We start from the raw sequence: 22,435 nt of genomic DNA, 5'->3' as shown, positions 1-22,435 counted from the left end.
TGCAGAGAGACAGCATTATCTTGGAGACAGGGCTGTATAACGTCTGGATCCAAAACTGCAGGCGGATGAACCCCAAACCCTCCAGGCTAGCAAAGCACCAACCACAACAGGGGCGGTTCTCACCTGTTCCCGTCTCGGCCTCTTGTTTCCCTTCCTTCCCATTCACAAGTTTCTTGTCGTCTTTCTTCTGTAAAAGCAAAAGCAAGTATGACTGACTTCCTTGGCATCCAGCCCCGGAGGGCATGGAAGGAGCATGCGCCTTGCTTGATCTCTTCCCTTAGGGAGGGGGAGGGTGGGGAGGGCACCCCCCCCGACCTCCTGGGGTCCTGAAAAGGTCCCAGAGATGCAGAGCTCAAAGGTCCGGAGACCGCCCTGTCATGAGACGATGATGGACTCATTCAGCAGAGGGGGAGACAGGAAGGCCTAATCCAAAAAACCCTCCCACGCAAGCCCCACGGAAACACACAGGAGCTGCACATGAACACTGGGTGGATGGTGACCTGTTCCTTAACGGGGAGGGCTGCTCTTTGCAGTTTCTGCCTCAGACATAGAAACCTCTTGGGCCCAGCAAACTGTCGCTCACCACTTCCTTAAGAGCGAGTCTGGCACGTTGAACGGGTTCACACAATCTCCACGGGAAAATAAGCCTCGGCGGCTTATTTTCCCTCCCCACGCGTGACGAACACCCTAATTGCCCTCGCCAGGCGCGGGTCGTCATGAAGTCCAAACCCAGCAAGGGTGGGTGCCTAGAGTGGTTGACACACCACCCAGCAAACCTAGAACAAGCCATGGGTTCGCGACCAATGCGTGCAGTGAGGGTAAATAAGGTACCACTGAACTGCCCATCGACATGGTTTACATGTCGCAATAAGCCACCATGGGTTAATTCACCCCCAGGGGTGCCCTGGCTGCCATTTTAAATATGCAAGCCTCAGCGGGGGCACGCCGCAGCTTGCCACGTCATGAAAACCTGGGTGTCATGAGTTATTTGAGGATTGCCCTGGAACAACCTGTGGAGAAACAACCCTCTAATAACCCAACAACAGCCTGTGGGTTCTTTCAGGGTTCTTCCCCCCCACCCCCCAACAAGCCATGCTGCCTGGGTTCGCATGACATGACAAGCTGCGGCTGGGAGGATGATTATGGAAATCGCGTCTGACATGTGCCATGGCTTAAACAAGCCACTGTGGTTTGTTTAGCCTATGATGATCGTCTGAACCCAGTGAACTAATTGGCCCCTCAGTTATGGAATGATCTCCCTGACAAGGCCCGCCTGGCACCAACATTGTTATCTTTTCGATGCTAGGTTAAAACTGCCCTCTTCTCTCAGGCATTTGGCAGCATATGAGGTTTTAATCATATAATCAGGTCGTGGATGGTCTTTGGCTGATTGTTTAAAAATTGTTTTTAGATATACAGAGTGGCCCAAAAGTAAGTATACAATATAGTTTATTTGCATTTTATTATATTGTTTATTACATTTACATTTGTTTAACACTGTTTAATCTCGCAAGTGCTCGAAATGTATTCCATCAGCATTGCAGCATTCCTTGAACCTGTCCAGAACACTGTGACACACAGTACGACACAAATTCCGGTCCGCATCCATGTCCATAAATGCTTCTGAGATGAATTCTTTTAATTCATCTACTGTCTGGGGATTCCTCTCAAAAACCTTATTCTTTACTACGCCCCCCAAAAAGAAGTCCATTTTCAGTCTTCCAGTACTGCTTTAGAATCCACTTTCTTTGTTCTTGACTCAGGTTCGCTGCCATCATTCACAATATCAGTAAAAAAACAACTAAACAACTGTATACCTACTTAAGGGCCTCACTCCCCTCACTCTCTACACTTAACTGATTTAACTGTCACTCCCTGTCACTCACTCTTCCCAACTGTCATTCTGACTCCACCCACACATCTTCTCATGCATTCTCTCCCCCTCCCATCAACATTCTAAACAACTGTATACCTACTTTTGGGCCACCTGGTATGTTGTCTGTGTATGTGTTTTTATGTAAATGGTTTTTGTACTTAGTATAATGTATTTTAATGATTTTTAATGTCTGTGAACCACCCATAGAGTTTTGGCTGGGGGTGGGGTGGCATAGAAATTGAATGAATGAATGAATGAATGAACGAACTAGGTCAGTCCCTGGCCCAGCTTCTGGGGTAGAGAACGGGGGAATTTCTCACCTTGGCATCAGCTCTGTCTGCTTTTCGTGTCCTCTTCATGATCTCCTCCAGCCGCTGCAGGGGGGAAGAGAGGTAGACAGCCTTCAGGCAAGTCACACATAAATGTTTTCCACCTTGCCAGCTACAGCACTGTGTGTGTGTCGGGGGTGGGGGGAAATAGGCAGTGCAACCTTTTGCTGGTGGTGTATAAACGCTCCCTTTATAGTTTGTCACGGGCTAGAGACACCAGAGAACACACATCTCTTATCAATTCTGAAGGGCATGTGCAGGAACTAGTTGGCGCATGTCTCTTTAAAACTGGCTGGGGCCTGAACAAATACCCGCAAACCCAAGTATGTTACCATTATCAAGCTAAATTTGCAGGCTCAGGCTCAGTGCAAAGACAGTTATACAGGCAAGTACTCTGCGGGGATTATTGCCTGCGCACCGTTCCTCTGTCTCAGTTTCTCTACACCACAGACTTAAACTGGTTTAACAATCATTCTATCTTCCCAGGGAACTCTGGGAATTGTGGGTTCTTCAGGGCAGGTTAGAGAACTCTTGACAAATTTGGTAGCACCTCCGTTCCCATGGCACTTTGGGGAAAGCTGTGACAGTTAAAATGGTATAAAATTGATGCCATATTTATATCATAAAATGATACAAATTATTAACTGTTAATTAATAGCTAATATGGTTTTGGCAGCCAGCATGGCTATTGCTTATAACTGGAGATCTATAAAGACACCTTCCTTATGTGACTGGCTTTATAAAATATGGGGTGTCCAGCTTATGGAAAAAATAACTTCAGCTGCTTAGAGTAGAATGGGAAATCTGAATACCATTAATACATTTTGTGAAATTCTGTCATCCTTTTATTCCAGATTGGAATGACAAAGTAGGATATGTAACACCAGAGCACAAGTATTGACTTTGTTATAAGAATTACTGTATTGTCTTCAAACCAGTTTAGTAAATTGTTTTGTGTGGCATGGATATTTATAGTTTATTTTTCTCTTTCTTTTACTTTGCTGTTTATTCATTATAACATTTATAACCCACTCTTTTTCCTCTCGCAAGGAACCCAAGGCGGTTTCCATGGCCCTCCTCCTCTCCACTTTATCCTCACAACATCCCTGTGAGGTAGGTTCGACTGAAAGTCAGTGACTAGCCCAAAGTCACCCTGTGAGCTTCATGGCTGAGTGGGGACTCAAACCCAGATCTCCTGAGTCCCAGTTCAACACTCTAACCACTACACCACATTGGCTCTCCTTGTGTTCTTTAGTTTCTTATTTATATTTCTGCATTTCTTGGCTCTGTATTTTTATGGTAAATTACTATTTATTAAAAGTAAGCATTGTTGCCCAGTGCAAAAAGCAGTCTCGAAACAGCTCGCACACAAATACAGAAATCCATAATTAATATAACAGAAAAGAACAGTTTAAGCCATAATCAGCACAATAATACAAAAAAAGATAAACACCAGAATAAACAACAGAAAAACATAATCTAAAAACAATGCAACGTGGAATGACAGTAGGGATGTCGGAGAATTCTGCCACGGACCACAATGAGTCTGTGGCGGAACGGATCGCTTACCTCCACCTCCTCCCCAGAACCGTCCGGAGCCGGATCCTCCCCGCAGTGGAGCCTATCGCGGGAAAACCCGCGGACGCCATTTACCGCTGCATTTAGGTTAATCTAAGAGCTTTACGGCTGCAAATGGCGTCCACTACACCATTTGCGTCTGGAGTCAGCCCTTAACCTAGCGATACGGCACGGCAATGGCGGCCGGCTGTATTGCCAATGATACGGGGCTGGCGGCTGGCTCCGCGGAATTGCCGCGGAGTGGAGCCGGCCAAAGAGGATCCCGGGGAGAGGGACGGATTGCCTCCCCTCCGGGAGGACACCGTCGCGGGATGGACGGTGAGTGATCCGCCCACCCCTAAATGACAGTGCACAAATCTCCCCCGCCCAGCCTAGAAAGAAAACCATCAGAGTAGCAATGGGGCCATGACTCATGTCCAAACTCCGGGGAAAACAAGCACGTAAGTCAGTCTGAAGACCAATATACGCGTATCGGTATCCCAGTTTGTGTGGCTATCCACTATCTCCCATCCATCCTATGTTCTTCTACGTACCTTGCTGACTTGGCTTTCGTTTTATTTTGATATCGCCCTTCTTAGACCCTTGCTATACAGCCGCGGCATGTGAGGCCCACACGGGCTCGCCCCCGCAGTGAAGGGCATGCTCACCTTCTTCCGCTCCAGCCGCTCTTGCTCTTCTCTCTGGAAATGCTTTTCTCGCTCCACCCGCTGGCGCTCAGCCTCCTCCCGCGCACGGGCCTCCGCTTCTTCCCTCTGCAGCCGACAGGGAGAAATTTACATGCCGAATGAAAGAATGAAGGAAGGAATGCTGCCATTTGTGTGACCTTCTCCACTCAGCCATTGCAGAGAGCCAGCGAGACACAACGGGCCAGCTGGAAACGGGGTGACCCGGAGGTTTCCAACTCCACAGGGACACAGAGCGGGGGGAAGCCACGGCCTCCTGGTTCAGTTCTAAAGCTCACCAGCTCAGGCACTGACTGGTGCACTAAAATGGTCACGTGGGATCAGGGAGGGCCTTGTTCTCCCTCCTGGCTCTTGGAATTCCTGCTCCCTACAATGGAAAGCTACACTATTTATGTAAAACCCTCTGGCAGGGGTGTGGGATCTCAGGCCTGCGGGCCAAATCTGGCCCTCTGGGGATCCCCAGAAGGCCCCGTCCCCTGGCCCCACCTCCCTGACCGCTGATTCTCTGCTTTTGCTCGTCCCCCCCCCTTATTCTAAAAGGTTGAAATGCCAGGCTGAGTAACTGGCAGTAAAAGCTTCAAGGTACAATATGATGGTATTTTAGCCCCGCCCCTTTTGCCTTTGACCCTGCCCACCACTGGAATGTGGCCCCCAAGAGATTCTCTGAAATGCAATTTGGCCCTCGAGCTGAAAGAGGTTTGACCCCCCTGTCCTACAGGATGCTCCATAAATACAGAAGTTGCTTGAAACCCCTCCCCACCCCCAAGGGAAAATACCAGCTAACAGAATGTATTGTTCTACAGGCATTGTCAAATACATCTGACACAGGCATTCGAGATATGGCTACCAAAGTGAAAGAAAGGACAATCTGGGCCTGGCCACCAGCCAGAAGCCCAAGAACTGCTGGGAAGTTGTGGCCCTTTCTTCTCAGAAAGAACACTGCCAGCTTCTCTCTAGAACCATACGAGTTGGAAGGGATGCTGGAGGTCATCTAATTCAAACCCCCTGTTCAATGCAGGATCTGCAAGGGAGGATCCAATTACAGCGTCCCTGACAGATGACTGTCCAGCAGTCTCTGAGTCACTGCCACATAAGGCAAGCGCTGTCTATGGGGGAATGGTTCACGGACTGATAAAGAAAAGTTCCATTTCTTATTCTTTTAAAAATATATATCGCACTGTAAATATTTGTGTGACTGGGTCAGAAATAGGAGTGAAATTAATGTATATATTTGTGGGCACCCCTGCAAATCAGTGGCTTTTTCCTCACTCCAACCACATTTAAAACCTTAGTGGTAACCTTAATCCCCCCCCTTTGGGGGGGGGGATATTCATCTGAAGTTATGGCCACACTTAATTTTGTTTAAAAGTGGGGATCATCACCACGCGCCCCACAATTGCACCTATGCACTGAGCAAGCAACAAGGGTGTGTCTTTCGATAACAGCTATCTTCCTTTGCATGTGGGGGTGTGGGGATCAAAACAGGAACCTTAGGAAGACGTTTCAGGGAAACATCTACGGCCTCCACCCCCCACCCGCAAATTTGTAGGGATTTAGACATGACTGATTTCCATCTAACAAAGCATAACCAGTTCCCACCACTAGATGGCAGTGCTTCTCCACCCAGTCTACTGTCCTCCGGTTACTAATACAGGGCTGAAAGAGTCCTATGAAGTCCATAAATCTCCACCCACCAAGAGCATGCCAACCCTGCACTGTAGCCTGCCAGATGTGGAACAATCTCTTTGTTTCTTGTGTCCCAAGACAGGCAGAAAAAAGCAGGAGCCTTATGAAACTTACGACAAACGAACCTGACCATTCCTGCATTTGGCCTAGTGCAGGGTGGGCAACTGGTGGCCCTCAGCCGACACACGGCCCTTACCCTAATTTCAAAAGCCCTCTGCATAGGATCAGTCCAGGCCTCTGGCAAAAGTGACCTGTCCTTTCCCTGACAAACTGCTGCGTGGGAAAGAAGGAAAGAGCGGCAGAAAGGGGGTGGGAGAGAGAGAGAGAGAGAGAGAGAGAAGCCGTGACCCAGGCCATTTTGGCTCTGGCCCTGCTGGCTTTGGCCCGGTCCCATGTGCTGGCAGGTTACCCACAAGGCAATGCGGCTTTCGACAGAAAAATGTTGCCCACCTCTAGCCTACCGAGTGCCGAGTTCCACAGGCCTGCATCAACAGACGCCCCCGTTCTGATCCACAGAGCCTTCTCCCTCGGTTTCCATGCCCTCCTCCCCAGTAAACGAACACACCTGTTTCTGCAGCCGCTCCTGCTCCTCCTGCTCAGCCTGGGCCCGCTCCTGGGCCTCGCGCTCCTCTTGGTGGGCAAGCTCCTCCTGCTGTCGCCGCCGCTCTTCCTCCAGCCTGGCCAGCTCAGCCTGCTGTTGTAGCTGTTCTTTGGCTTCCTGCTCAGCCCGCTCCTCAGCTAGGCGCCTGCCAGGTACCAAATCTCACCGTCACACAGGTTGGTTCAGCCTCCCTCCCCACCCCAAGGATGCGAGAAAAGATTCCTCTTCCCTCCCCAGCCCTTCTTCCTTGTGTGTCGTGCCTTTTTTAGACTGTAAGCCTGCAGGAAGGGACTGTCTTATTGATTGAACGATTGATTGGATTGATTGATCGTAAGCTGCTCGGGCAGCCTTTTTTGGCTGAGGAGTAGGATAGAAATACTATGAATGAATGAATGAATGAATGAATGAAAAATATGGTGGTGGGGGAGAGCAAAGGAATGAATCCAATATTATGGTAGGTGGCGGCCACTACTGCCTGGAAATTGAAACCACCGTCCTGGAAAACCTCACCCTAATTCCAGAGATCTGGTTTTGCAGCGACATAATGAGGAGAGAATAGCATTCTTCACATGCTCAAATGCACTGTCTTGTCATCGTTTGGTACATTCTAGGGTCTGAAAACAGGCTCACACGGTAAACCCTAGTGAGGCCTACCTAAGGACGAAAGCCTTATCTGCCACCCTCAGCTCGTTGTGTGTGCCCTGCACTGAAATGAATCCAAATTCTCCACTGAGAAAACACCGACCGATATGGCAAGGAAGCGCACATGTTACATGTTACGCTGTATGCATTCGTTCATTCTGCTCAAAACAACAACCCATCTCCCGCCCTCTGCAAGAACCTGAAACCTTTGGACAAGAACTTGGAAGAAAAGGAAAAGGGAACCATGTGGAGACCAGGAGTGGGCAGATTGTGGAGGCACTGTGCCAACAAAACGCCGGCTACAAGGGAAGGGAAAAAACCCTGACCCCTGGAATCCTTGCTCAGCCTCATTTAGGGTGCTGTGATTTCATCGAACCCCAGCTACATGTTTCCAAAGGGTTTTCTTACCCGCAGCCCACAGCGAATGCCATAAGGCCTAGAATCTCGCCTTGCTTAGAGAAGGTCTGGGAAACATGTTTGAACCCACCGCTCTCGCTCCTCTTGCTCCTTGCGCTCCTGCTCCTCCCGTTCGCGCTGCTCCCGCGCTTGCCGCCGTTTCTCCGCCAGGAGCCGGGCAGCCTCCTCTCGGTCTGTGGTGCCCGCCATGGGTTTGCCCGGAGTTGTGGGAGGAGGAGCTGGCCCTGGGCTCACGGCGGCGGGAGTGGTGGCATCTGCAGAACCCAACATCCGTGGGTTAGGCCACCTCACCAAGAGGAGGGGAAGACCTGGCCTCACGGTCCCTTCGCTTTGGTGCCACTCGCATAATGGAGCCTGGAGGCCAGGGGTGGGCTACCTTTTTCTGTCAAGCGCACACTGCCTTGTGGGCACCTGTCAGCAGATGGGGCTGGGCCAAAGCCAGCAGTGAGCAGGACCAGTGTGAAAACGGCCTTTCTCTCTCTCTCTCTCTCTTTCTACCACCCCCTTTTTGCCGCTCTTTCCTTCTTTCTCACACCACAGTTTGCCAGGGAAGGGACAGATCACTAGACACCAGTCTCCTCTGGACGAAAATGCAAAGCTTCCCACCACCGCAGCCCGTAAGGCCCCACCTGGTGCCCGTTCGCTGTTCCCGGGGACCTTGGGGGTCTCGCTCGGGGCCGGGGAGGCTCTCCCTCGTTCCTTTTGCTCGTCCTTGCGTTCGCGGACCCTTGGCTGGCTGTCGTGCTCCCTGCGAGCCCGCACTTTGGGCGAGGATTGGGCGCTGCGGGCCAGGCTTGAGCGATGTGGAGAACCAGGGCCTATGCTAGGCGAGGCTGGGCGCTGCTTGGCAACAGCTGGAGATGCGGGCCTGGCCTTGGGGCCTGGGCTGCCGGAGGACAAATACGGAGAGGAGTTAGGCGAGGATGGAAAAGTGGCCAGGCCTTGGCAAGCGACCAGCCCTGGCCCCAGGGGTGGAATTCGAACTCAAGAAGGCGGTTGGCCCCACAGGAGATGGGAGGTCGCTGTCCATCTACTGTAATCCAAACTAGTACAACATGCTGCAAAAACCTGAGGTGTTGTGGAGCGTGCCGCAGTGTATTTAATATAGCACAAGTAAATGGTTAAATGCTGGGACTGTGAGAGGAGAAGGGCAGAGATGGTCTTATTTTTCATCTGTGTAAGCCACTGTGGGTGCCTTTTTTTTTAGCTGAAGACCGGGGTAAAAATGCTGTAAGTAAGTAAGTAAGTAAGTAAATAAATGGGCTTACTGTGTATCACCTCAGGCACTCATTAAGTGGAGGGATGGTCTAAACATATTCTTAGGGTGCAATCCTATGCATGTTTAGCCAGAAAAAAGTCCTACAACTCCCAGCATTCCCCAGCCAACTAGCATAGTTGTCCGGGGCATGCTGGGATTTGTAGGACTTTTTTCTGGCTAAACACGCATAGGATTGCACCCTTAATTACTTAGGCTGGGCCCACCTTTTAAACTAACTCGCTGGGCTGGGCCTGCCTTGAGTTCCGCCCCTGCTTGTCCCACTTAGAGCGGTAGCCCTGCTACCGGACTAGGCCAAGATTACTTAGAAGAGAACCACCCAGGGCAATCCCAGTTCCTCCAGTGGGTATTCCCAGTTCCTCCAGCTTGTGGCCACTGACTAAGAGGGCCAGCGCAGCCCCCGTCCTGAGGGAATTGTCCCTGAGGATAGGCAGGAAATAGCGCCATGGCGAAGTTGAATGCACGGAGCCCAACTCGATGGTGCTAAACTGACATCTCCCAAAGCTGCCGTCGAGTGGAAAGATGCAAACATGAGGCGGCCCCCCAGCACTCCCCGCTGCCTCGAGCTTCTACCTGCTCTCAGGTGTGCGCAGCTGACGAGCCTGCCCAGGAGGCATAGACTGGCGTTTGCGTAGGGCGAGGGCGCTTTTCTCTTGGGCGTTCTCCCGATCCTTGTCCTTCTTTTCCTTCTTCTTCTGAGGATGCAAGGGGGGATTGGTAAGAAGGACGAGAAAGGAACAGCAGTCAGACCCAGATGAATTTGTGGAGGAGAACAGGGCTATCAGTGACAGTTCACCGGGACAGCTCAACAGAACACGCTCATGTTCAGGGCCGGGGTACCTCTGAACAGCAGATGCTGTGGCCAAATTAGTTAGAAAAGGATACTGCCTTTGCACTCGGTGGAATTCCCAGAGGCATCTGGCTGGACACTCTTGGAAATAGGAATGCTGGATGATCCAGAAGGGCTCTCCTTGCATACTTATTTCTATTTATTTCATTTTAGTACGTTTATACTACGGGTGCAGAACCACAGGCCTGGGGGACAAATGCGTCCCTCCTGGAATCCCAATCCAGCCCTCCGGGGTTCCCCAAATGGCTCCACTCCCTTCCCCCTGGCCATGCCCCGTTCCCCCCAACCATAAGTACACAAGAAGTGCCCTGCTGGATCAGACCAAGGGTTCCATAGTTCATACTTTGCACACAGAAGATCTCATGTTTGGTCCCTGGCATCTGCTGGGAAAGATTGAAGGCAAAAGGAGAAGGGGACGGCAGAGGATGAGATGGCTAGATAGCATCACCGATGCAATCAATATGAACTTGAGCACGCTCCGGGAGAGAGCGCAGGACAGGAAGGCCTGGCGTGCTATGGTCCATGGGGTCATGAAGAGTCGGACACGACTGAACGACTGAACAACAACAACAACAACAATCCCTGCTTCGAAGGATCTCTGGCAGAAGGGTTGGGAAAGACCTCCGCTTTGGATGTTCGGAAAGCTTCTGCCTCCCAGCACAGACAATACTGGGCTAGACAGACCATAAGAATGTAAGAAGTGCCCTGCTGGATCAGACCAAGGGCCTGCCTAGTCCAGCATTCTGTTCACACAGTGACACAAGCAGGACACAAGTGCAACAGCACCTTCCTGCCCATGTTCCCCAGCAACTGGTGCACATGGGCACAGTGCCTCTGGTACTGGAGGTAGCATAGAGCCATTAGAATTTGTGGCCGTTGATGGCCTTCTCCTCCAAGCATGTTTCATTTGGTGGTTTGGTGGGTTTTGTGCAGTCCCGTCCCCCCCCCCCCATTCTAAAAGGCTGCAATGCCTCTCCTAAGCCTTAGTTCCTTAGCCAGCAAGAGCGTTAAGCTAAAATATGCTGGCATTTTTAGTATTTTGACGCCACCCCGTTTGCCTCTGGCCCCTCCCACACTGGAACGCGGCCCCTGAAGGCTTCCTCGAAATGGAATTTGGGATGAAAGGGGTTCAACACCCCTGATTTAGACCGTGCCTTCTTCCTGAAAGTCACGGCAGCATACACGGGGTTCCCAGGGGGTGTCGCATCCAGGCACTGCCCAGATTCAGCCCCGCGTAGCTTCGGCAAAGTAGCTGCTTCATGTACCCCAAGAATTTGGAAACAGTTGATGTAATGAGGGCTCCGTGTAGCTAAGAGGATGGCAGAAATGGAGAATGGATGGGCCAAACGGTTTAGGCTTCAGTAATTCTTGTGGACCCCAATTCTTGGGTCTACATCCCATGCTCCCCCACTGACCCCAAAACTTGGGCCCACACATTTTCTCTGGCATTTGATTGCGCTGCAGTTAGGCCCCGGCCATTAAGCTCTCGTTGGCATCCGCATGTCTGTCAGCCCATCTGTCTCCCTGTGGTTGCTTGGCAACCAGAGGATATTTCCTTTCCGCCTGTTCCCCAAGGCAATGCCCTGTACGGTCCAGGACTGAAGCATGTTGGAATATAACCACAGGAAAGACACCTGGCTGCAGAGCTCCCCCGCCCCCTTGTGCCACAGGCCTGAAGCCCCATCGACCCCCATTCTGCCCAAGAGGTCAGGCCCTGGAGTCTGGTTTAGGAAGAAGGCCGTAGCTGGCCCCAGGACATGGTCCCAGCAGCTCCAGGGATGGAGAGAACACTGGAATGCCGCAGCTGAGAGAACGGCCACCATTTTCACACCCTCCTCGATAAAATGGCTACTGCAAAGCTCCAGCCGCCCCGGGCTCCTTGCAAAAAAGGGTGGGATAGAAATCAAATAAATAAAGGAATAGGCACAGAGTATTGGAAGAGCAGGCCTTGCAGCTCCAACCTCTGGTCGCCATGGCTTCCAACAGTAGAGAGGATGTAGAGGGGGAGGATGGGAGTGAGGATAGGGCTGGGGTGGGGACAGAAAAAGCACCGTCACTTACTGGGGAGGCTTCAGCCTTGCGCCGCGGCATCATATCGGGGCTGCTGGTCATGGGTCGCCGTCGCTCCGAGCACCGGTGATGCAGGCGCTGGTTGTTGCAAGGGCTGAGCGGGCTGGCAGAGGCTGAGCGGGGGCACACAGGTACTGCTGTGGGGGTGACAAAAGGAGAGGGGCGGTCAGCAGGTCCCCTGAGAAGCTGGGGCCTTGGGCTTTCAAAGCTGTGCCACAAAGGAGGACAAGACTCTCTACGCACTAATGTAGCTCTACATGTTTCAGAGTAAAAACTCCTTCTTCGGGAGCATGGAAGGAAAATGCAAACATTCCAGAAGTAAGAAGTAAGCTTGCTTGTTCTCTAGGTATAGGGGAAATCCTAGAAAAACAAAGGAGCAAAGCTTTCCTGTTCTCCTACATTAAAGGTGCAATCCTATGCATGTTTAGACAGAAAAAAGTCCTTCAACTCCCAGCATTCCCCAGCCAACATAGGGTCTAAACATGCATAGGATTGCACCCTACAGCTACATTAAAGGTTTCTATCACCACTCAGCAGTCTTCTCCTTTCTGGTTTGCCTATCTGAGGTGCTGTTTATTCCTTTTCATCTCCTATCAGGGCTGAGGCCAAATAGCAGAAGAAATTAAGTCTGGGAATGCAACCCAACAAGTATATAACATAGCAATGACACCGTTCCCAATGTCAAGCTTACAAAAACCATTTCAACAACAGAAGACAAACAAGAGCAATGACCCTCTTGTGCTGTCATTTGGGTTTTTGTTTCCTTCCGAACTGCTTTCACATGACTTGTACGATGTGCTTACGAACCAGGATAACCTTTTTGTTCCGGCAGGCTTTTGTTCCTCTTTTACTGACTGCTTTGCTTGTTGCGTTCATGAGACTGTGATTTTTATCAATGTAAGCTGCACTGAATGGTGCAGTTGCACGGACAGGGTGAGATATAAGGGTATAACCCACGGGTAGGCACTTTTTTAGGCCCACGGGCACATTGGGCAATTTGAAAAATTATTGTGGGAATCACCACAAAATGGCTGCCGTGGGAGCTGAGGCTAGTCACAAAGGACAAGTAACCTGCACAAATATGTACAAGGCAGAGGTGGGGGCCCAGAGCCCAGAGGCATTCATGGGAAATGACGTTGGCAGAAACTGGAGGTCCTCACTTTGCTTAGAAATAATCCCAGGTGCCGGTAAAAAATGTGTTAAAGAGAGAGAATGAGTGAGAGAGAGAGAGAGAGAGAGAGAGAGAGAGGTGGGTAGGGCACATAGTGGACACCAAGGAAGGTGTCTGGGGGCACATTGATGCCCCAGGTACTACTCCTGGTATAAATGAACAAACAGACAAATTCATTTAGCTGATTTTAATCTGTCTGCTACTGTTTTTCATACTGATTACATTTTAAATTTTTTTAATAGTTTTATTGTTGCTTTTCATTTATATTGAAAGCCACCTTGAGGACTTCTTGAAAAAAATGGAAAGTTGAGGTATATGTTTTTAAAACAAATAAAAATGAGAGTTTGGTGACAATAAACTCTTAACCATCCTTCCATACTCACATGCACAATGGTTAATAGTGACAGGGTGCATTTTTTCTACGTTGTTTAAATGGGGAAGGGTTGGGACAGAGTGAGTAGATGGAAGCAGGAACCAGTGAACCAGCAGAAGAGCAAGGAACTGACAGAGTGTTCGGTGTGGACACAGGAGGCAAGAGTTCAATTCCCCTCAACAGGGCTGTTTGCATGTATCGCAGCATTCGGTGGCAAAGTGTGGGTTATTTAACTAACCCATGATTTGTCAGGGATACACAAAGCATACAGGCCACTTCTGGGCTGTTAGCGTGACATCTGAACCTGGCACTTTGATTTATTCGTGGGTTAAACAACCCAAAGTCAACCTAAGAACAAATCATACATTATCTTTGGGTTGTTTAACCCACAAACAACCCAAAGTGTTTGGGTTTGGATGTCACGCTAACAACCTATGAATGAGCTGATTGTAGGTTGCTCTTTAAAAGCGGAAGTGGCGGGCATGCAGGAGGCAATGCATTAGCTCTCTCCTGCTCATGCGCGACAACCCATGGGTTGTTTAAACCATGGGTTGTCATTACATGCAAACCAGGTCTCTGTTATGATAGTGTTGAATGAGAGGAGGGACAACAACCTTTCCCCTCGACATAATTTCAGCCCCATCACGCGATCCCACTTGCCCTGTTCCTTGCCATTGCCAGCAAGCGTCACAGCACTCCGGCTGCGTGCCAGGAAGGACAGCGTTGGTGTCATGAGTCGGTCCACGATGCTGCTCTCCCAAGGACTGAGCTGTAGGCTGCGGTCTGGAGAGGGAAGGACAGACCAAAAAAAAAAAGGTTCTAGTTAGGCCAAGAATTGCTAGTCCGTTTCAACCCTGACTAACCCTCCAGCCATCAGTTTTGGTGAGTCTTAATCCTGCTTGAGTGTTTACTACCCACTGACTTCCAAATGGAACTCCAGCTCCAAAGCCACATTCTCCTCGAACGTACGTAGGCCAGGTAGCAAGTCCTATTGCCCATAGGCCATTTTGTCTCCTAAGTAGCAGTTAAGGCTAGCTGCAGAGGAACAGGGGTGGCACCAAGTACTGTTGTGTATTCAGGGGAGAAGAGAGGCTCTATCAGACACAGCGCCTATGGTTAAGAGCCATCTGGTTGAGCTAGTAGAAGCCATAGAATCATAGAATAGTAGGGTTGGAAGGGGCCTACAAGGCCATCGAGTCCAACCCCCTGCTCAATGCAGGAACCCAAGTCAGAGCATCCCTGACAGATGGCCATCCAGCCTCATCTTGAATGCCTCCAGTGTGGGAGAGCCCACCACCTCCCTAGGTCATCGGTTCCATTGTCGTATTGCTCTAACAGTCAGGAAGTTTTTCCTGATGTTCAGCCGGAATCTGGCTTCCTGTCACTTGAGCCCATTATTCCATGACTCCTGGAGATTTGGGGTGCTTCCAGATGGAGGGCTCCTAGAACTAACAACACAAAGGCATTGTGCAACAATTCCATCTTTTTTTCCCTTAGCGGATTTTCCGCAGTAAAGAAAAAGATGGAAGAAGGGGTGGGAAAGCCCAGGAGGGCTACAAATGCAAGATGTTGCTATCTGGATGCCCTATAAAATTCAGTGACCAAGGCAGGGAGATGGCCCAATAAAAGCCTCGCCTGGAAGCCCCCTAAAAGGCCTCTGCAGTAGCTACATAGTGAAGCGATGAGTTGACTTTCCAGGCACGGTGGATAATAATGCAAACCATATTGATGTTGTGGAGGTTTAGCCCAGCAGCTCCTGAAAGGCCTTTGGTGTATGGACTGAGACAGGGACCAGAGAGTCACAATATAGACAGATGTGACCATGCCAAATTGGGGAGCAGCAAAAGGCAGCCAAGCATGGACAGGAGCTGCCTGACAAGAGCGAGATTCCCTTCTCTTGGAAAGTTTGCCAGAACTCAAGCACTTTCCAGAAATAACTCCTCATTTTCAACGGCCTCAGTTAAGCAGACAGGAAGGGGTTTTAATTGACTTCGGTAATACCGCAGATGTTGTTATTTTGTAGGATCTTTTATCTTGGTTTTATCAGTTATTTTAAGTATTGCTTCTTGACCCAAGCCCACTATATAACCACATTAAAGAGAGATTATATTAAATTAGATAGAATAGACTTCCCAACTATTACTTGGGTCAAGAGAAATCCAGGAGGGAGAGGGCTTGGAGTAAGGAAAGGCACAAGCGTATGAAATAATACAAATATAGAATATACATTGTAGAATTAAATGTATTCATCAAAAAGCGACCATTTTTTAAAAAAATATTTTTTTCTAAGGTTAAAATGAGATGTTCCTCTTTTTCTGGGGAAACCCGTTTCTATATGCATGTGTGTGTGCATAGAGGGGTAACTCTCTGAAGGCACAATCCTATGCATGTTTAAGACAGAAAAAGGTCCTACGCATACATAGGTTTGCACCCGAAAAGATTCTGTATGGGGCACCACCCAATTCCATATCCATGAACAATGCTGCTGAACCCAGTGACACACTCTGCAAGCTTTGCTCAGCTCAGACGCAGCCCCCCCTTGCTCCGCCGCTCCCTTTGCCTCTTCCGGCGTCTTGTTCAGATGCCTTGGGTATTTTTAATCATCGCTAAGCAACGAGGAAACAAAACAGCTAGAAGCGGAAATGCTACTCTTAGCAGCGGAGATAGGTCTGAGGAGGGGAACAGAGAGGAGACGCTGGAGCCAGGATGTCCCGGCGTTGTTTGATCATTGCTTGAAACAGTCAGCGCCTGAAATCCCAGCCCAGCCCAGCCCAGCCCAGCCCAGCCCAGCCCAGCCCAGCCCAGCCCAGCCCAATGGAGAGCTGTGGGGGTGGGCTTTCCAGAGCGCACCAGGAATCACGTACACTTGATCTGCATGGGGAGAGTCCTGGTTCAATTCCTGATGTCTCCAGTTAAAATCCTCAGGGTGGAAGCACTCAGTTAAAATAAACAAAACCAAACCTAACCTCTTCCTGAGACCCTGGAGCAGCCTTCCCCAACCAAGTGCCTGCCAGATGCGTTGAACTAAATTTCCTATTATCCCCAGCCAGGACGGCTAATTGTGGCAGAAGTTGTAGTCCCAAACATCTGGAGGGCGCCAGGTTGGGGAAGGCTACCTTGGACGGCCAGGGCCCGTCGTAGTTGACATTGCTGGGATAAAATATACCATTGTACATGTTGTTGTTGTTCAGTCGTGTCCGACTCTTTGTGACCCCATGGACCAGAGCACGCCAGGCCTTCCTGTCCTCCGCTCTCTCCCCGAGTGTGCTCAAGTTCATACCATTGTACATACCAGTGTACAAAATTATGCTTGGTGTGAAGAAAGTGGACAGGCAGACCTTTTTCTCCCTCTCTCATAATACTAGAGCCCAAAGGGGTCATCCCATGAAGCTGATTGGTGGGAGATTCCGGACAGAGAAAAGGAAGGATGGTTTCACACAGCCCATAGTTGAACTATGGAATTCACTTCCACAAGATGTTGTGAAGGCCACCAGTTGGGGGATTGGACAAATTCATGGAGGAGAAGGCTATCAATGGACCACATGCTACCTCCAGTACCAGAGGGAGTATGCCTATGTATACCAGTTGCTGGGGAACATGGGTGGGAGAGAGCTTGTGCGTTTCCTGTGGGCAGGTGGTTGGCCACTGTGTGAACAGACTGCTGGACTAGACGGACCCTTGGTCTGATCCAGCACAGCTCTTCTTATGTTCTTATGTTCATTGCCCTGATTTATTAGAACACACGTTTTATTATTTTGTTAACATTTGGGATGCTCCGTCTTGACAGTGCCGAGTGCCTGCCACCCGCTTGGTCTTAGCACCGTCCCCCCCAGCCCCAGTCCAGTGCCAACAGCAAACTCACCAACCCACACCCAGGAACAGAAGAGATGTTTCTATTAGCGACTGGGATGCTCCCGTGCATGAGCATACCATAGCATTTAAGAGACTGAGCTGTGAACCAGGAAGGTCCTGCGCCATATCTTCTCAGCCACGAACTAACTCAGTGACTGTTTCTTAGCCTCAACCCAAGCCACACCCCTGGTCTACAATACTGGGAATAAGGACATCAACCTGCCTTACAAGCTTGACATCAGAAGAACATATGCAAACCATTTTAAACACTCAACAAGCACTATATGAATGCAAAGATTATTCCATCCTACCCCGACAAGCAAGTGGCAATGCTTCAGGGATTGTTCTTGATGGGGGGGGGGGGAGATCTACCGTAAAGCCAGATAGCCTGATATACTGGGTGACCAGCCAGATGGGCGATTAATAAATTTAATTAATAAATAAAATACCACACAAGGCTGCTGTCCTCTCAACCGGTCAGCAACCCTACCTCCATCCACATAACCTGTTGTCAGTCCTGACCTCTTTCACTCCCAGTCACTCCCCCCACCCCCGCTGTCAGACATAGATGATTCTAACTTTCTGAGGTTTTTATATGGTGTTATTGTATTTCATGGTCTTAAGCCTTGTTTTGTGAATCAGTCAGAGAGCTTTGGCTATTGTGGAGCATAGGAATGCAATACATGAAAAGCGTGGAGCCGGCCTCACTTTGGGGTGTGTCGGGGGGCTCAGCCCTGCTGAAAGACTACCCTGCCGAAAGCAGACTACCCTCCCTCAACTATCCACACCAACAGCCATCCCAGGAGACTGCAGCAGAAGAAAATGAGAGTGGAAACAAGGCCATGCCACCAGCCCTGGTGAGAGGCCGCTCTCTTTTGTCCCGCTTCCCTCCCCATCCTTTTTTCTGTTCGTGTCATGTCTTTTTAGATGGCAAGTCTGCGAACGGTGACTCCCTTGTTTTGTATTGATTGTATGTATGTAAGCCCTTCTGGGAGCCTTTTTGGCTGAGGAGCGGGACAAAAACGCTTCAAATAAAGAAATAATAAAGAAATGCTTTTAAAAAGCGGTACAGTTAATAAACGTAAAGGCAGTTTCGTACCTTCATGGCAGGAGCAGAAACTACAGCAATATGTCCTCCCCCCAGCAAGAACAGGAGGGTCTCACTCCAAGTGCACTTCCTAAGGAAGGGGGGGGTGCAATAGCCCCCTCCCATATGGAACCTCTCCCAAGCCTTAAGTTGAGCTTCAAAGGATCTGCTCTGTGTCCCATCTGCATCAAACACACAGTGGGTGGGTCCAAGAGACAGGGCCTTCTCTCGGGGGCGGGGGACCCAGATTATGGCACCCACCCCCACCAGGGCTATCTGCGGTTTAAATGCATGTCTTGCCCTTGAAAGAGAAAAACTAGTTTTGCTCAGGCTGCAGCTGAAAAGATAGGCCTCCCTCCGAGTGTTCTAAAATGTTGCCACGGGTGGGAATGTGGAAATGCATTGTAAGCAGATAAAGAGGATGTGCTGGGATGTTGCAAAAGCTGGCATGGTGTAAGTAGATGAGAAAACTGTGCTGGAAGGTTTTGTTGCCTGTATGTACGTGCTTTAACTGCAGTAGCCCCACTAGCGTGGTAGTACCTGATCGGCTGAGCACTGTGGCACAGCAAGAAATTGCAAAGTATATAAGTTACTGCTTGTCTGTACCAAGGTGTGGACCTCCTGTGTGTGCACGATTCACCCATGCTAGCATGCTCTGCTCAAAATCTGCGTTGGCTTATAGTGTCAGAAACCCACAGCCTGCTGTGGTTCTTGGGAAGGTCTGAAAACGTTCCTCCTCACTCCTCAGCCGATCTGTTGCGTTTGAATTCTGCTGCTATATCTTGTTTCTCTCAAGTGCCTCTCTTCAGATTTGTACGTTTTTAATGACGTTAATACAGCTTGTGCTGAATACCTTTGTGATTTTAAAACTTGTTAGCCACTTTAGACATTTCACACAAAAAAGCAGGGTACAAATACACTCAAACAAACAAATAAAGCTTGGCAAGGGAACACTGGGACCAGAACCAGAATTGGGGCAGCGGTCAAACCTGGGAGATAGGGAAAGACCCAAAATAAAAATAAAAATCCCACCGTAAGAAAAAGGAGCTGAGCTATTAACACGCTGAGGACATCGCTGAAAAGCACTGTTCAGTTAACAGCCCTGCAATGTAGTCCAGTGTTAATACTGCAAGTTAGGGTATTAGGCTGAGCAAGTTAGGCTCAGCGGTTTACAACAACCTTGCAGTATAGTCCAAATGTTAATACTGCAAGTTGGGCTGAGGCAGCAGGATACAGCAACCTTGCTAATGTTGCAGGTTAAAGGTGGTTCTGAGGCTGGCTTGGATTTTCCACCTGAATATTTCCCCCTACAGAATATACAACCCTGGTTGCAAGAAAGGTCAGTCACCTTAAATCACCTTCTCAGAGCCTCACCCAGCCCAAATCTAGCACTCAGTTGCACAAGGAGGCCTCGAGCTCTGTCGACTTGCATACCGCCTGGCAAAAAGGGCTGGGCAACAGCATTTGCTGGCATCAGGCCACTTACGCTGGGCCTGTTAATAGTGCCTGGCCAAGCCCCTCTCGTGCCTATTGTTCGGGGCTGTAGCATCTCGCTCCCTGTTGTAGGAGTCAAGCTGTCTAGTGTCCGTTATTCCAGTGCGCCAGGTTCTGAAGAGGCCTTCTGTAGCCTTCTAGACCTAACTCAATGCATTCACTGTTAAGAGTTGAATCTAGGCTTTGTCATGCTTTAGTCCCATTGAAGCCAATGTGACTTCAATCATGGCTGGCTTGCCTCATTGAATTCAATGGGACCAAAGCATGACTCCGTCGGACTGGATCCAACCCACCCAATCCCTCCAGCGACACAGTCCCTCAACCTCACATACGGTGACTGCCAATTCCTTCTTGGTGAGTGGCCCACCACATCTAGTCCCGGGACACGTAAGTAAGCAGGGATGAACCAGTTTAGGAAACAAAAAGCGGCAGGACGGTGGTGAGGGAGGGGGGTTTGCCTGTATCTGTGGGGCTCTTTCAATGGTTGCGACGTGCCTCCGGTTTTCATGGCCACAGTGAGCTAAATCTAGCCAAATAACTTACTATTACAGGTTGCTTCCTCAGAGTCAGAGCAGGGGGAAGTTTTGTAGGTGATCTAATCCAGCCCCCTGCTCAATGCAGGAAATCCAGAGTTATCCCCACAACAGATGGCTGACCCACCTCTGCTTGAAGACTTCCAAGCAAGGGAGAAATCTCACCACCTGCCCAGGTCATTGGTTCCATCATTAAATTCCACATGAAGATAAACGGAACTTCCCACCATTCACCTTATGCAAATCTGCATATATTTGCATGATTTATGATGTTTCTGCTAGTCACAAGGAGGGGCAAGGTGCCCTGCCCTCAAACCACTGGAAATCCGACTGAAACCCACCTCTGGCTTCTGAGATTTCACCAGCCATTGCACAGAAACGTTCGTGGTGCCTTGGCAGCCATGAGGGCTAGAACCTTGAATTTTTTTTTTAAAGCCGAGGTTCTCACAATGCAGAATTCTGTGCCGAATACTAAATTCTGCACATCTTTGCCTGTGCGGAACTGCTGCATGCACACAAAGCCTCTATGGTATGGTGTTATATGGATCTTTTAAAAATCTCACCAGTTTTTAAACATGCCCTCAGCCTATGGGATAGGAAGGGATACAGGTTTAAAATCAGTACCGTACTCTACCTCCCCTCACCCCCAGGGGTCTCTTACTTCTACTGGGCGAATTCCAGAGGGTGGCAGAAGATTTGGAGAGGCGCTTGTTGATTATAGAGTCCACATGTTTGGGGAGATTTACGGCAGAGAGAGAGCATCTGCTCGCACCTATGAGAGGGAAAAGACACACGGGTGTTAAGGACGGGGGGGGGGACTTAGCAGACATGCGAGCATGCGGCGGCGGCGGCAGCAGCAGATGTCATGCAGTGGAAGGAGCAGGAAAGGAGACATCTGTGAGGTAACTCTGCGGGTCCAGGGTGGCCATCCTGCACCATCTTACATCATGTCTATGGCGGTGCAAAACCGCATACCTGTTTACATGCGGATTGGCAGCCCATGCTCACGCTTAGCACTGACACTTGGCTCAGCTGCGTGCCGCCTACACTGGAGGCACAGCTGAGCTTGGCAGGAAGCGGGTTGGCGCATCTGATGGCGCATGCCATGTGCACTGTCCACAGGTCTGCAGACCTCCAGGAGAGCTACCAGCTCTGGGTTTTGCCACACAATGCCCAACTGAGCAATATATAAAGAACTTCGTAGCCTTTCCTTCTGCATCCAAGCAGCAGTAGCGGAATTATAAAACCACAGAGTTGGAAAGGGCCATTTAGGCTATTGAGAAGGTGCAGGAGCTGGCTGTTTACAGTTTACAGTTGCACATTTACTCAGAATCAGGTCCCACCAAGTTGATTGGGGCTGAATCCCATGGGAAGATTGCATTAAATTGCAGCCTTAGTACGTGATTTTAAATACTAGGTAACTGGATGCAGGTATCAGACATTTCTACTAACTTGGTGAATACAAGATGGACGCCAGGCTTAGGACACGAAACAGACGCAGTCACCCACAAGTATGCCCCTCTTCAGGCTCAGAAACCACACAACAAACAGCCTGGGTTAAAAACAAACAGGATTTTCCATACCAGCATTGCAAGATTTGTTATTTCTATAGTGTGAATTCCCACTACCAGGCAGCAATGATGTGTCTCAGGACAGACAGATAACTTGAAAGGCTCTTTTCTTTCTTTCTTTTCTTTGACTGAATTTCTTAGTCGCCTTTCTCTTTAAAAAGACCCAAGGCGACTTACAACAAAATTATTAAAACATACAAAATACAAAATAGCTAAAAACAATTTCCATTAAAAATACCAAAACATAATAAATCAATAAAAACATCAGAAGGACCAACAGCAAACAACTGATGCATAAAAAGCCCATCATATGCCTTCAATGCTTTGAGGAGCAGAGGAAAGTCTT

General features: G+C 49.4%; 1 protein-coding gene across 4 annotated transcripts in view; it reads right to left on the bottom strand.

Annotated features, from left to right (window-relative positions):
* Positions 1–22,435, bottom strand: part of MAP7D1 (MAP7 domain containing 1) — a 94,648-nt gene that overhangs the window by 7,207 nt on the left and 65,006 nt on the right. Inside the window, exons 6-15 of one of the 4 annotated variants that reach the window (XM_084816007.1) lie at positions 21,180–21,290; positions 14,213–14,335; positions 12,000–12,145; positions 9,662–9,783; positions 8,442–8,698; positions 7,883–8,066; positions 6,718–6,898; positions 4,431–4,535; positions 2,197–2,250; positions 124–187 (exon numbers count right to left, since the gene is read on the bottom strand). In XM_084816007.1, coding sequence (XP_084672133.1) covers positions 124–187; positions 2,197–2,250; positions 4,431–4,535; positions 6,718–6,898; positions 7,883–8,066; positions 8,442–8,698; positions 9,662–9,783; positions 12,000–12,145; positions 14,213–14,335; positions 21,180–21,290 — 1,347 coding nt within the window. The remainder of the gene's footprint in view (positions 1–123; positions 188–2,196; positions 2,251–4,430; positions 4,536–6,717; positions 6,899–7,882; positions 8,067–8,441; positions 8,699–9,661; positions 9,784–11,999; positions 12,146–14,212; positions 14,336–21,179; positions 21,291–22,435) is intronic. The other 3 variants (XM_084816008.1, XM_084816009.1, XM_084816010.1) reach the window with 3 other exon arrangements.

This window comes from Heloderma suspectum, chromosome 10 (genome assembly GCF_057233095.1).
Source record: "Heloderma suspectum isolate Gila_16-S chromosome 10, 16-S_ref, whole genome shotgun sequence".
NCBI classification, from domain to species: domain Eukaryota; kingdom Metazoa; phylum Chordata; class Lepidosauria; order Squamata; family Helodermatidae; genus Heloderma; species Heloderma suspectum.
Note: the sequence above shows the minus strand (reverse complement) of the source record. Positions and strands in the feature narration are given on the sequence as shown.